This window comes from Lepisma saccharinum, chromosome 10 (assembly GCF_977018435.1).
Source record: "Lepisma saccharinum chromosome 10, izLepSacc3.1, whole genome shotgun sequence".
NCBI classification, from domain to species: domain Eukaryota; kingdom Metazoa; phylum Arthropoda; class Insecta; order Zygentoma; family Lepismatidae; genus Lepisma; species Lepisma saccharinum.
The window spans coordinates 5,778,698-5,791,790 of record NC_139238.1 but is presented as its reverse complement, the minus strand read 5'-3'; the positions used below and the strand labels follow the sequence as shown (position 1 = coordinate 5,791,790).

The following is a 13,093-nucleotide window of genomic DNA, read 5'->3' as shown; positions in this document are numbered from 1 at the left end:
CCAACATCTGGTCTGGGCAGTGGAGCGTGTGGCACTCTTGTGACTACATTTGCCCAAGTTTTAATATGTAAGTTACAGACGTACTAGATTAAAAATACTAACACTCTTAGCAAAGTTGGGTATTTTTTTGGACCACCCTGTATGAGGATGGCATAAATAATATTTCATTATTGTAAAATACATATATATATTTTTATTTGGCACTGAACAATTTCATAACATTATTATTACTTAATTTAAATTAAACTTACATGTGCTGTGCATGACTTAAAATTAAAACAATATATACATTAATTAAGAACAACAATAGATTGTTTATTGCTAACAGAGTATTCACTGGAACGAGCTTTCGAGTGTAAGATTTCTTTGATATCTATTCAGGCTTCCTAATGAAGATTATCTGTACAAGTTCTGTTCCTGCATTTGGTAAAATTAAATTAATGACACCAAGATCATAATACTTTTAAGTTAAAGCTTATTAGTTTCTTTTAAGCAGTCACGATTCTAATGTTTGGCCTTTGAATAATTCACGTATTTAAATTTACCCATTTCACAAGCATTTGTAATTTCAAGAATATAATACTGAAATGTAAATTTCTATTTTTATCATCGAAAATAATGTGCATTTTTTGTAGTTCTTTTAATTTATAAAAAAATACGGTAGGCTATGTTGTGCTCTGAACTAGATGTTGGTAATTTACATATTGGACACAAGAATTCGTGTACACTTTCTCTCCTATTTACTTAGGAACTGAATTCACACTCTTGTAAAATGAATTCTGTTTTCTGATTAACTTCACACTATGTATTCAGGTCTACGTGTCAAGAACCAGACGTCCATTGGCTGGGACTTTCCCTTCATTGTGATTGGACCGCGGTACTCAAACTCGAACTGTGGATCCATGTTGTCAGGTCGAGTTAGATACCTGGAAATAATGTATGTACAATTATCATCACAATATCATTGACAGTACACTGTGTTTTTTACAATATTCAGTCTCTATGCAATTCACTCGGTAATCATTCAGATATTGATTGCTTTGTCTGCTTTCTTAATTAACAATGTCCATTTGTGTAATATGAAGTTTTCCATCGATTTTGTTTAACTTTGCAGACTAACTAGTGTTCCATTGTAGCCTCAAGTTTAGTAACTAGACTACGTTGTAAGATAATTTTTAGTAAGATATTCGGCCACCAAAACGAGGCTGGCCTCCAGGCGCGTAGCCAGCGAGAGGGCGTGGGGGGTTTCAGGCGAAATCCTTCAAATATCTAATTTAAATAGTGAACAGTGATAATTAATTTTACCTCATTAGTAGGATTGAACATCTATAATAATAAGTTGTAATAGGAGGGTTGCTATTTATGTATCCGGAATAACAAACAAAAAAAAATATGTATCATTGAAAATAGTTTTATTGTTTTTCAAAATATTCTCCATGATGATCGATGCACTTTTGCATACGTTTGAACCAATTCTAATAGCACTTTGTCCATTCCGATTGAGGTATCTCGAAAACATGCATTTTGAACGCATCAATCGCTTCTTCTGGCGTCGAAAATCGTTGACCACGTAGGTTATTCTTCACGTACGGGAACAAAATAAATCATTGGGTGCTAAATCAAGGCTATACGGTGGATGACCCATCGATTCAATGTTTTCACCGGTCAAATACTGAGTTGTTTGGACCGATGTGTGACAACTCGAATTGTCATGGTGAAGAATGATCCTGCGTCGCTGGTTGTTTTTTCTGAATTCCCCAAAGACTTCTGGCAAACAAATGGTTGTGTACCATTCAGAATTGACGGTTCTACGATTCTCTAGTGGCACTGTAGCCACATGTCAATTTTTTCCAAATAAACAGGCGACCATTTGCTTCGAAGTGTTTCTTGCACGAACAACTTTTGTTGGGTTTGGCTCATCTTGGAACATCCACACCGTCGACTGCTGTTTGCTTTCAGACTCATATGAATAGATCCAAGATTCGTCACCTGTGTAGATGTTATGCATGGCTTTTGAAGCACCACGATTGTATTTTGTGAGTATTTGTTTGCACCAATCGACACGAGCCTTTTTTTTTTTTAGAGCGATTGAGGCACAAGTGGTTCGGATCCCACTTTAAACTGTAGGTCCAGTCCCGATTAGCCTTTCTATGCATAAAGTGGACTTACAACTAAAACTCTTAAACAAAATCAAATCATTATTGCTGCGGTAAATGGTGCTCGGTAAAGCTTCGAACTTACTTCAAGTATTCTAAACAATTCCTAAAATTCTGAAAAAAAAATTGGTACATGTCATTACACATTCGAAACCGTTACCACACACACTATTATGTCGGAACAAACTCTGTCTCGGTGGAACTATATTATGCGCACATGTTTGAGTCTTGATATGTTCAAAAATTGCTGAAAGTATTACCCCTTTCGTACCCATTTTATGTTCCGAGCTGCAGAACTTTCTTTGGTAACACTTTACTATAGGGGTGACGGATTTCTTACTTTTTACAGGAAAAAGTACTTACGCAAATCATTTTCTGTAGCGTTGTGGAAGTTCGTGAATGTAGTTTTGATCCATTTTAATGCGAATGCATGTTGTTTTCTGCGAAAATATCTGTCCGATACGCTGTTTCTGCTGTCGCCAGTTGCTTTCTGCACGAGAGCACAATGTTCCGTGTGTTAGATGATGTAAACCCCGTAGTCAGTGTTTCAAACTCGCCGTGTTTTCACCATAACATGACGTGTCGAGTATTTTTTTTTTTTTACTATGCTTGCCTAACCTAACCTAACCTTACGGAAAATGGTTTGTGGGGCTAACGTGAATGGTTTTTGGGATTAACGTCAATGGTTTGTGGGGCTAACGTCAATGGTTTGTGAGGCTAATGTCAATGGTTTGAGATGTATTAGCATAATTTCAAATCCGGGCACGAAAGTAGTTATTTTCGGGTGAACAAAGTTGCAACACTGCATAAATCGACAAAACACTCTTACAATGCGCGATGAACCAGTACGCTATCGCCATAATGTGTGTTACAGAATCGAAATAACGAGTAACAGTAAGTACTCGTAAATGTAAGAAATATACATTATTTTCATTAGAAATTCATTATTTCACCTAAAGAAATGTTCCGCATTCCAGAATAGTACATTAGCTATGTATAAAAGTGCGAAATAAATTATTTATTGGTGACACCCCTATAATATAGTAGTACCCATTTTCTTATCTTTAGATATAACGTGAATTTACAGTTTCTTTATTGAGGTCTCCAATAACGTGCACCACAAAATCAATACTGTTGACGTGTCCTAGGAACGGAAACCTTAATAAAGTCTGTCGTATTAGGAAGCCTTATTTTCCAGCCAAGTCCTCACGCTAAAGTTTTTCTTGCTCTTATTAAGCTTACATTTTCTATCGTTGCTCGAAAGTGCCATCTGTTGTTCAAACATTGAGGCAATTTGCAAGTGGTGGTGAAGTATATCTTTGGGAAGATAACCGATAGAACATCAAAGATGGATTTTTGCTGGAGAACGCTGGACGATTTCTTTGGAGACATTCCGACTCTGATGAACCTCAATTGTCTCTCAGTTCACTGGAGACGCCACGAGGTTACTCGGAACCTGGCCAACTTGATCCGAAGAGAAGCAGATCTCGCAGACTCGTGCCGAAGAGTTGTGGATGCCATCAGCGACTTTCACAGACTCGCAAGAACTCGCAACGCCAAGACATGCAAAGTGGGTATTTCCCACAACCTTCTGTTCGTCGCCGCTAAACTGTGTTATGAGTTTTCGCTGAGGGACAGCGAGGCAGTGTCGAACTTGCTGGACAATATCTACTTGTGTGAGGGTTCCTTTGAGAAGCTGTTCGTTGGGGGTGTTGTGGGGTTGAGGGTGTCGCGGTTTGTCTGTGGATGGCGATCGGACTTCGAAGATGAAGAAGAGTGTCTGGAAGCTCTTGAGTACTTTATGGACCATGCTGTGACGTCAAAGCTGACGTATAAGGTTCTTTATAATGTGCAGCAGCCTTGTACTGCGAAAGCCACATACACGTGTCGTTTTGTTGACGTCCCGCTGATGTCCTACGACAGAACACCTCCACTGTTCATGGCCTCGCACATGTCCAAACCGCAAGCGTTGCTTCTGTTACTGAGGTACGGTGCTCGAATAACACCCAACTCAAGATTTGAAGATTGGTTCAGCACCAATCCTATCTATTGGTGCCCCATATCCTTCCAGCTCAACGCGCTAAGCGGAGTGGCTAAGCGTTTCAAGCGGGAAGCGGTCGTCCCTTATCCAAGAGATGCTGTCGCCTGCTTGCGTTTCCTCACGAGGGCCGTTCCGAAGCTACGAGTTCGCCTCCGACCAGAATCGAAAGAGGACTTCGACGAGTTTCATGTAAACGAGGCCGGCGAGTGCGTGATCCACCCTCGGCTTCACGAGGACGGGGTGATCCCACCCTCTCTCTGGCTCCACCCTCCCCTGCTTAAGCACATGTGCCGATGCGTTATCAGGAACGTGTTAAGAGGGAACTGGCAACTGCCTATGGGCATATACAAGTTGAAATTGCCAGTCAGTGTGGAGAAGTATTTGGATTTACAGGAAGATTGAAATTGTAGTGTTGACATCTACTCTTATTGAATTGGTAATTCCAATAATTTTACACATGTATTTTTATTTATTTATGAATGGAAATATATAGAAGAAAGTACAGGTTTCAATGTGCAAACAATGCTTAGCGATTCTTCTAGCTTTTCCAAACCACATGGCGACCCAATATGTGCTTGGGTCGAGAACTGGATTTACGTTCTGTTTCTGGAATCTGTGTAGCAAGGCCGCGCGGAACGGTAGAGAAGGGGAGAAAGCGAGTGGACCAAAGCAGTGCGCGCCGCTGCAAATGGCTGTTAGCTTCAGCCGCGTTTTCCCTTCCATGCACTCCCCTCCCCTCTCACGCGTTCATTGGTCGAGTTACTTGTGCAGAGAACTAGTTTTCGTTCGCTTGCTCCGGACTTTCCCGAGACATAGTGTATACAGGGTGTCTCATAAGTTATAGCGCAAACTGACACAGGTGAAATTACACGATAATAGAATCAAAAAAGTCTCCGTAAACATTGGTCCGCAAACGAGCCGTTTTCGAGATAATCGCGAATGTGCGATTACAAGTCGCCACTGACTTAATTGTTTGTAAACGTCGTCCTAGTTGGTAAAATGCAAATAATGTGTGCTAATGTGTGGTTACAAGCCGTCATTGATTGCATTTTGTAAACACCGACTGCTTTACTCCTTGCGCTGTCCGAGGTTTGCTCTTTGTTTACAAAACAGAACATTTCCGAGAGATGGCATTGTAATCAAACAGGATGTAAGTAGAATGTTCAAGGAAAGCAATGAGATCTCCAATTACTTTTCTTACTGTATTATTAGCATTTTACCAACTAGGACGACGTTTACAAACAATGAAGTCAGTGGCGACTTGTAATCACACATTCGCGATTATTTCGAAAACGGCTTGTTTGCGGACCCACGTATACTGAGACTTTTTTGCTTCTATTATCGTGTACTTTCACCTGTGCCAGTTTGCGCTATTACTTTTGAGACACCCTATATATGTTGAGACCCGGGTTAACAACATCGCGATATCGTCTACATTCAAGTACACTTGTGATTAATTATATTGTCCTACATGTGAAATCTTATTTTTGCCATTTCTCAATACAGTTGACTGAAAAAAATCCTACATTGTTTAATAAAATTTAACAACCCTATGAAATATGATACCAAAGATTACATATGGACTTATTTACATAATTCCAGTGATGGTGTTTCCTAGTACTGTGCAATCTCTCCTACCTGCTTCTTATTTGAACTCACCGATAGGCGTCTTCGGACACGTTGATCTTCCCAGGGTGCCCTGTCGTCTCTGTCCTGCTTGTGAGGTTGACAGTGTTCCCGAACAAGCAATATCGAGGCATCCGGTGGCCGATCACTCCAGTAACCACTTCTCCAGAATGGATCCCTATGGTAATTTGCTGGAACAAAAGATATTTATACTTTACGTCACGGTAGGAGTGGTATTCTTATATAAATCCTTGTTTCTAAACTCAAAATTCAACGCTACGTTGTCGCAACCTCAATCTTCCGAACTGTTTTATCATCCCTGTTCATAGATGGCGACAATGTTTTAAGTAATGTTTTTAGCTCATTGAGAAGAGCGGGTCTCTTCCACTGCCTGTAAGAAGTTTTTATTATATCCTTTCTAATATATTGTGTTTGTGTTCGTGTTGCGCAGGTCCCTCTAGAACCTTTCACTTTTAACCTATCTCAGGGGTCTCTTTACTCCACTTTATAACTTTAAGGTATAAGTTTTTGATTAGGTGATGTTTTCAACATCAGTGCGTAGTTAGAGATCGGTTAGTTCATTGAACTCTCCAGCCTAATTATTGCCTATTTTTGTGGGATCAGGAAAAGGTTTATTATCCATTTTGCCTTGACTCATCTCACTCAACAGGTCGCTAGGTGCCGTGGTTTGAGGCGAGTTGATAGTTTCCTGGAGATGAGGCCTTGCTCGAAAAGGTTTATTATCCTAGGTGATGTTTTCCTCGTATACTTACAGTGGTTAAAGATGAATATCGTGCCAACGCACCCATAAATTCTCATACATTCATTCATTATCGCCACCTCCTACGCAGCGTAGTAGAGTGCTAAGAAGCCAGACGAATCGCGTATAAGGAATAAACAATGCGCTGCTCACACTGGTACTCTGGCGTGCGTCACCGTTAACAAAATGGAATCAAATCATTTTGTTTTTCGACCTAATTCGCCATGTAGTGTTATGCGCTCCTTGCATTTGTCTTCTTGCGTTGTTCGCACGACAATAGTGAACAACAAAAAAAGTTTGCCGACTTGGTTTACGGACGTAAACCATCAGGGACACGTCAATCAAGAACGTAGCTTAAAAGTGATTTTTCCAACAGTAATGTTTCATTGCCATTTGGGTACATTCTGAGACTTCCAGATGGCGTAGTGGTATCGTCGTCGCCTTGTAATAAAGAGGACCCGGGTTCGACACCTGGTGGAGGCACATAGTGGTTCGCATCTTACTTTAAACTACAGGTTCACACCCATTAGCCTTTCTGCGCATAAAGTGGACTTAACAATGAAATCCAATAATTCGATACGTTCTGCACATCAAAATGTACCAGCACACTGACGCTTTTCCTGATGCAATGTGACCACCACATCGCTACAACACTCATCAGTCGAACACTTGAGAACATGGCAGTCTAAAGATTCTGCTAGAAAACAGATTCAATGTGACGCTAAGGAATTAAAGGAATGATGCTAGAAAACAAAGCAAAAAATAAAAACGAACGATGGAAGTGTAGCAGAGACGATGAAAACATAATATTGGAATAGAAATGCAGGCAGGCATAATTTTTTCAGGAAAATATATGGTTCGGTTCATTTTGCTTCTTTCAATTAGTCAAACTATTAAGGAGTAGACTTACAACTGGTTCTCCGTCCACCTTCACTTCCTTCCCAAGGTCCATCATGTCCAACGCAAGGCGGGCGATGCAACGTGCATGGGTCTGGCACGGTTCTGGAAGACCGCTACTGGCCATGTACTTATCCCCCACGGTCTCTACCTGAAACAACATAAGTACATCAATATCCAGTGACGTCATTGGAAATTATCATTATCATTGGACTCAACCAGGCTACTCTGAACCTTCTGAAAGGTGTGGAAATAACAGGAGAATGCATTTGAACCTTAACTAGATGTTTATCCCTCGTACATTCATCCTTGGTTTAGGCACTTAAAATTAGAAAGGATGAAAAGAACCATTTTATATAATTTCTCGTATTAATGATTATCACAAATCGATCACATTTAGGCTATACATATAACTTGGGAACTATAAAAAATACACTATTTCACTCATGAAACGTGTTCTTGCAGTCTCTATTTCGACCCAGTTCTATAAAGTGTGCCACTGTATGTGAACAGGAGTGTACAAGGCTAGCAATTGTGGGTATGCACTGCATGATTGTATATGTGTTAAGGATAATAATAATAACCCGTGGCGCCACAGCCCATTGGGGCCCTGTGGCCTACCTCAGCCTCACTCCCACCTTCTCACTCACTTCACCCGAGGTGGAAGATCAACCATATACGGGGTGACGTGTGGTCAGCACGACGAATCCTCAGTCGTTGTTCTAGCTTTGACCTGGTTTAGCTACTTATTCGTAGCGCCCCAATTTCCTCACGATGGTGTGTGGTCACCGGTCTCATAGGTCGAGATCTCGAGAGAAAAGTTGTTAAGCTTCCCGAGACGCGAAACTGTGCACGTCCCATAGCCGGAGCCCAAAGCATGACGCCTTAAACCGCACGGCCACGGTGCGGGACTATGATAAGGGTAATATTCTTTCTTTCGAGGATTCGTACTTTCGAAATGAGGCGTCAAGCAGAAAAATGTTAAGAGAAGTCGTTGGTTTTACTGACGCCTGTACATTATGCTGCATATGTTGCTTATATTAATTTACAAATCCGAGGCGAGACCGAGAATTATCCTTCTAGAGAGAGAGGACAGTGTCAGACCATATCGTGTCTTCTCTTGAAGCCCCCTTTAGAAAAAGAAACCTCATTTCGGAAACAAGTAAGTGAATAAACTCCTTTAAAAGTCGCACGTATGCTGAATATGTTGAAATGTGTTGAATTAATAAAATTAATAAATATACAAATTATATATATTATATATATATTAAATTAACTTGATATTTCAAATATAGATTTTTACTCATTTCAGTACTATATCGTCATTACCAACATAAGTATGCAGTCACGAAAATCGTAACAGTAATGATTACTATTGTAGTCAAAGTCACTTTAAAATCAAACAAAAAAGACTCTAGTGCCACCGCGGTGGCCGAGAGGGCTGAATATCAGAAAAATGACCTAAAACAACAAAGTACATAAAAACAACCTTAATGTAGTTCATTATCCTTTGTATAAAGTGCAGCTTATTTAGTGTTTTAGCTCATTTGCTTTGTATCTAACGTAGGTTGTTTAGTATTTACTGCAAATCAATTATCTTTTTTTGGTACTGAATTAGTCCATTTTCTTTAGTATGCATCACAATTTATTGAATGATTTAACCCGTTTCCTCTAGCACCTTTCAAAATTTGCATCCAACTCTTTACATTCACTTAGTATTCCATTTAATATAATTTTAGTATTGAAGTTCATTGTGGAAACCAGCTACAGTTTGATTATACATTTATGATAGATCAATTTCTCGAGAGCAGTGGGGCCTCGATTAAAACTAAGCATATTTTGCAATATTATTTCTGGCAGGTTCATTCTTCTAGGATCTCAACTTGTCTTACAATCTTCTTTTAACATACAATTATGAGAAGCGACATCTGGCATTACCTTATAAACATTGGGATTCTTCTTGGGGTCCGTGAGAACGTCGAACGTGGTGTAGAGTTCGTTCAGCATTAGGACAATCTTCATGGCACCTTTGGAATCTGAGTTCTTTGCGCAGTAGTCGCTGAAGCCAACGATGCCAGAGAACAAAAGAGTAACGCAATCGTAGCGCCTCGCTGGCACTGGTCGCTTGTGCCTCAGCTCGTTTGCCACGCTGATCGGAAGCACGGAGTACAGCAACCTATGAAATGAGGAGATTTGATTAGATTCTTAAGCCCCCCATACATAGACGTAAAAATAGGTCGAACCTTTTCCATCGAGATAATCAAAATTACGAATGTCTCCGAGAGAATTCGGGACAATCGAGCATTCTTCTCCCTCTAGGGGTTTGTATAAGATAAATTCCAAACTGATTTTATTTCATAAATTAGAAAAAAAAAGTATTACTTTCAAAACTGGAGATATATTTGGAAAATATATTCCGATAAGGTTTGTAAAGCTCGAAAGTGAACAGCACAATTCCTTCCTTAATTATTACTCCCTCTGTCCCATAATTATTGTCCGGTACACCTTTGTTTGTTCTCATAATAATTGCCCGATATTCAAAATGTGACATTGGAGTATACAGAAAAAGAACATGAAACCCGGAATGAGTCATACAACTTTATTACTCAAGGATCAGTACAAATTGTGCTTTCCATCATCCTCTTCGTCTGTCATTCCTGTACTATCATTTTGGCATACCGGACTATAATTATGAGACAGAGGGAGTACTTCCTTTACTTAAACCCAGGGCCTCTCAGATGGCGTAGTGGTAACGGGGTCGCCTTGCAATCACGGGATACTGGGTTCGATACCCGATAGAGGGACATAGTTGGTCCGATCATAATTTAAGCTTTATGCCCAGTCCCTATAAGGTCCAGTCCCTATCAGAATGAGAATGAGAGGGGGGTAGGGAGAGAACGTGGACAAAAAGAGGGAGGGGGAGCAAGTTGGGGAAAGACAAGAGAAAGAATAGAGAGAGTACAAAAAGAGGGAGAGAGACGAAAGAAAGTGGAAGATAGAAAGAATTCGATGGAGGAAAAAAAAGAATAAAGACGTACGCAACCCTAAAAGGAAAACATGTCTTTTCTCCTTGAATCCATCCCCCAAAAATATATCTCGGACACAACTGCTGTAATCACCATTGTAACAGCATACATTAACATAGGGTTAAATTACTTTTTAATTAATACTTACCGATCAGTCTTCTGTTTCTCGCCCTCCAGTTCTCGATACGTTTGCTGGAGTTTATCGGTTAGTACCTCCAGGTTCCTCGTGAGTTTGTATTCCGCCTCAAACTGCTCGGATAGTAACACGAGGTCACGTGTTGCGTCGTGCAGCGGAATGTCGCTGATATAGAGACCTCTCCTGGAAATAACAAAACGGTCTTTTGTATGTGTTCGGTCTAAATACTGGCTTCCACAACTAATTTAGCACAATTGTTAAATTATTAAATAATGGGTGTAACTTGGTACTAAGTCTGTGGGGACGGAGTCGAATTTGGGGGGAAGGGGCTCCCGATGGCGTAGTGGTTGTGTCGTCGCCTTGTAATCAAGGGCTTCCGGGTTCGATACCCGGTGGAGGCACATAGTGGTTCGGATCCCGCTTTAAACTGTAGGTCCAGTCCCGATTAGCCTTACTGTGCATAAAGTGGACTTTGAACACCATTTGGGGCTTACCTTTGGGGCAGAATCAATAAGTTGTCTATCTCATAATGATAACCATGTAACAGTTCTTGTATTTAGCAAAATAGCTAAATGACTGTTACATTTGTGAAATCACAAAAAGTACACATTACTTTACTCCTGCGGTCCCAGGAAGTTAACAATAGTACCATTAACCTGTAAAAATAAAAATAAAAACTGACAATTTTGGGGGACAAGTGCCCTCCTTGGCCCCTCCAAGTTTTGCCTATGTTCCGAACGGTATATTATGTTATCAAGAAAAATGTCACTATTTCACTCTGTCCATAAAATAGCTATCTCTATATCCAATAATTTCTCCACATGATTCCTATTGGTCGCAAACTACAGATTAGGTTGGCACCAATCACAGCACTGCGAATTACAACCTTGTGACATTTTATTACCCAATTTTCTCTCCTGAAATTATTTTGGAAAATAATTCTATCTGACTTGGGGCGTTAATAAATCTGTAGAATTTCCTGTTAAACTGGCAATCAACAGTATTGAAAAATATTTCAAGCAACGAGGCTTCATAGGTCATAAAAGACATGATCAAATTTAGGATTGAATGAGTTTCGAAACACCCTGTAGTATAAATTTATCTTTCACAGTAACTTGCATTCAAATAGGTTAACAATTTTCTACAAACCACAGATATTATTCTAACATCAACTAATTTGCTGCAAATGATATCATACCATGAAGTTAATCTCATATACAGTCAAGGACACTTCTAGGTTGCAACAACTCTTGACTTTTAAGAGGCTCTTACAATTCAAGAGTGTCCATGACTGTACTTACTGTCAAAGCAGACTTACTGTTTTAAAATGAGCAACTGAACTGAGAATTACATTACTGTATCTGGTCTTACAACCCAGTTAGTTTTGAAAACATCCTTTCCGTACAAATTTTTCACGTTAACAAATTGATAATCATGCGTAACCGTCGTGGAATATTCTGTAGGAAATGTCAAAGCATGATCGATTTATCAGGATAGTTCTTATCTCTCGTCTACATAGTTTCAACTCTTGAACTTCGTGTTAAGCTAAAGAGTATAAAGATGGCTAAATGGTCTAGGCCGGATTTGACCTAATAGTTTATATTCTGTGTCTTTAGTTATGTTTTGTGAAGTAATGGTGTACATGTACAGATGTGAGAAATGTTTATTTTATAAATGAAGTGTGTATTCAGGAACATGTAGATAAAGTTAACACTCTGCTCATCGCTCTAATATTTTATAATATTTGACACAGCTAAAATCCTCCATCAGAATACTCATGATACGAACCTTGTTAAATCATCCAGATTCATGACGCTGGGATAGCACAGAAAGATCATCAGGTCCGATTCTGGAATGTAGAGCATCTGGCCCTGTGTTGGAAAGAAATATCCGATTGACACATATTGCTTTTAAAATAATTGAGATGGATAGATATCAAAATAACGTTGCCAAACTGTCAACATAATATCACTTTAAACTGTAGGTCCATTCCCGATTACCTTATATGTGCATAAATAGACTTAAAACGGAAACACTCGTATATGAGTATTGAATGTATAGTTATCAAGTTTGAACCCCAATGTATAGAACACGTATAAATGAGCGCATCCAGCTGAGGGAAAGTGGGGCACTTGCCTCCTGGAAAACAAGTGGTGAAATATTTCATTCTGTTCACTGTGGCTCTTTACGTGCAAAATAAAATAAATGTTATCGCCTTTTCAAATAAAATATATTATTACACTCCATGATAAAAGTGTTGTTTTTACTCCTGGAAAAAAAAAAGTTTTCCACGCCTGAGAAAAGTCGGAGTACGCCAAATGGCGGCCGCAGAGGGTGGCCAGGGGGGCACATACCCCTCCTGAGATATGTGAAAAGATTTCATATAATTAGAATGCTGAAATTCTAGCGTGAAGACATGGACGATGGGGATCGTGAAGTGAGAGACAGCAG

At 39.6% G+C, this 13,093-nt stretch overlaps 2 protein-coding genes across 2 annotated transcripts in view; one reads left to right on the top strand and one right to left on the bottom strand.

The window, feature by feature from the left end:
• Nucleotides 1–669: 669 nt before the first annotated feature.
• Nucleotides 670–13,093, bottom strand: part of Gycbeta100B (guanylate cyclase soluble subunit beta-1-like) — a 34,995-nt gene continuing 22,571 nt past the window's right edge. The window contains exons 9-14 of the mRNA XM_083130289.1: nucleotides 12,431–12,513; nucleotides 10,655–10,825; nucleotides 9,419–9,656; nucleotides 7,494–7,631; nucleotides 5,857–6,014; nucleotides 670–926 (exon numbers count right to left, since the gene is read on the bottom strand). Of these exons, the coding sequence (XP_082986415.1) occupies nucleotides 797–926; nucleotides 5,857–6,014; nucleotides 7,494–7,631; nucleotides 9,419–9,656; nucleotides 10,655–10,825; nucleotides 12,431–12,513 (918 nt within the window). The 3' untranslated portion in view covers nucleotides 670–796. The remainder of the gene's footprint in view (nucleotides 927–5,856; nucleotides 6,015–7,493; nucleotides 7,632–9,418; nucleotides 9,657–10,654; nucleotides 10,826–12,430; nucleotides 12,514–13,093) is intronic.
• Nucleotides 3,493–4,604, top strand: stops (SOCS domain-containing protein stops). Its single transcript, XM_083130288.1, has one exon. The coding sequence runs from the start codon at nucleotides 3,505–3,507 to the stop codon at nucleotides 4,597–4,599; it is 1,095 nt and encodes a 364-aa protein (XP_082986414.1). The 5' UTR covers nucleotides 3,493–3,504; the 3' UTR covers nucleotides 4,600–4,604.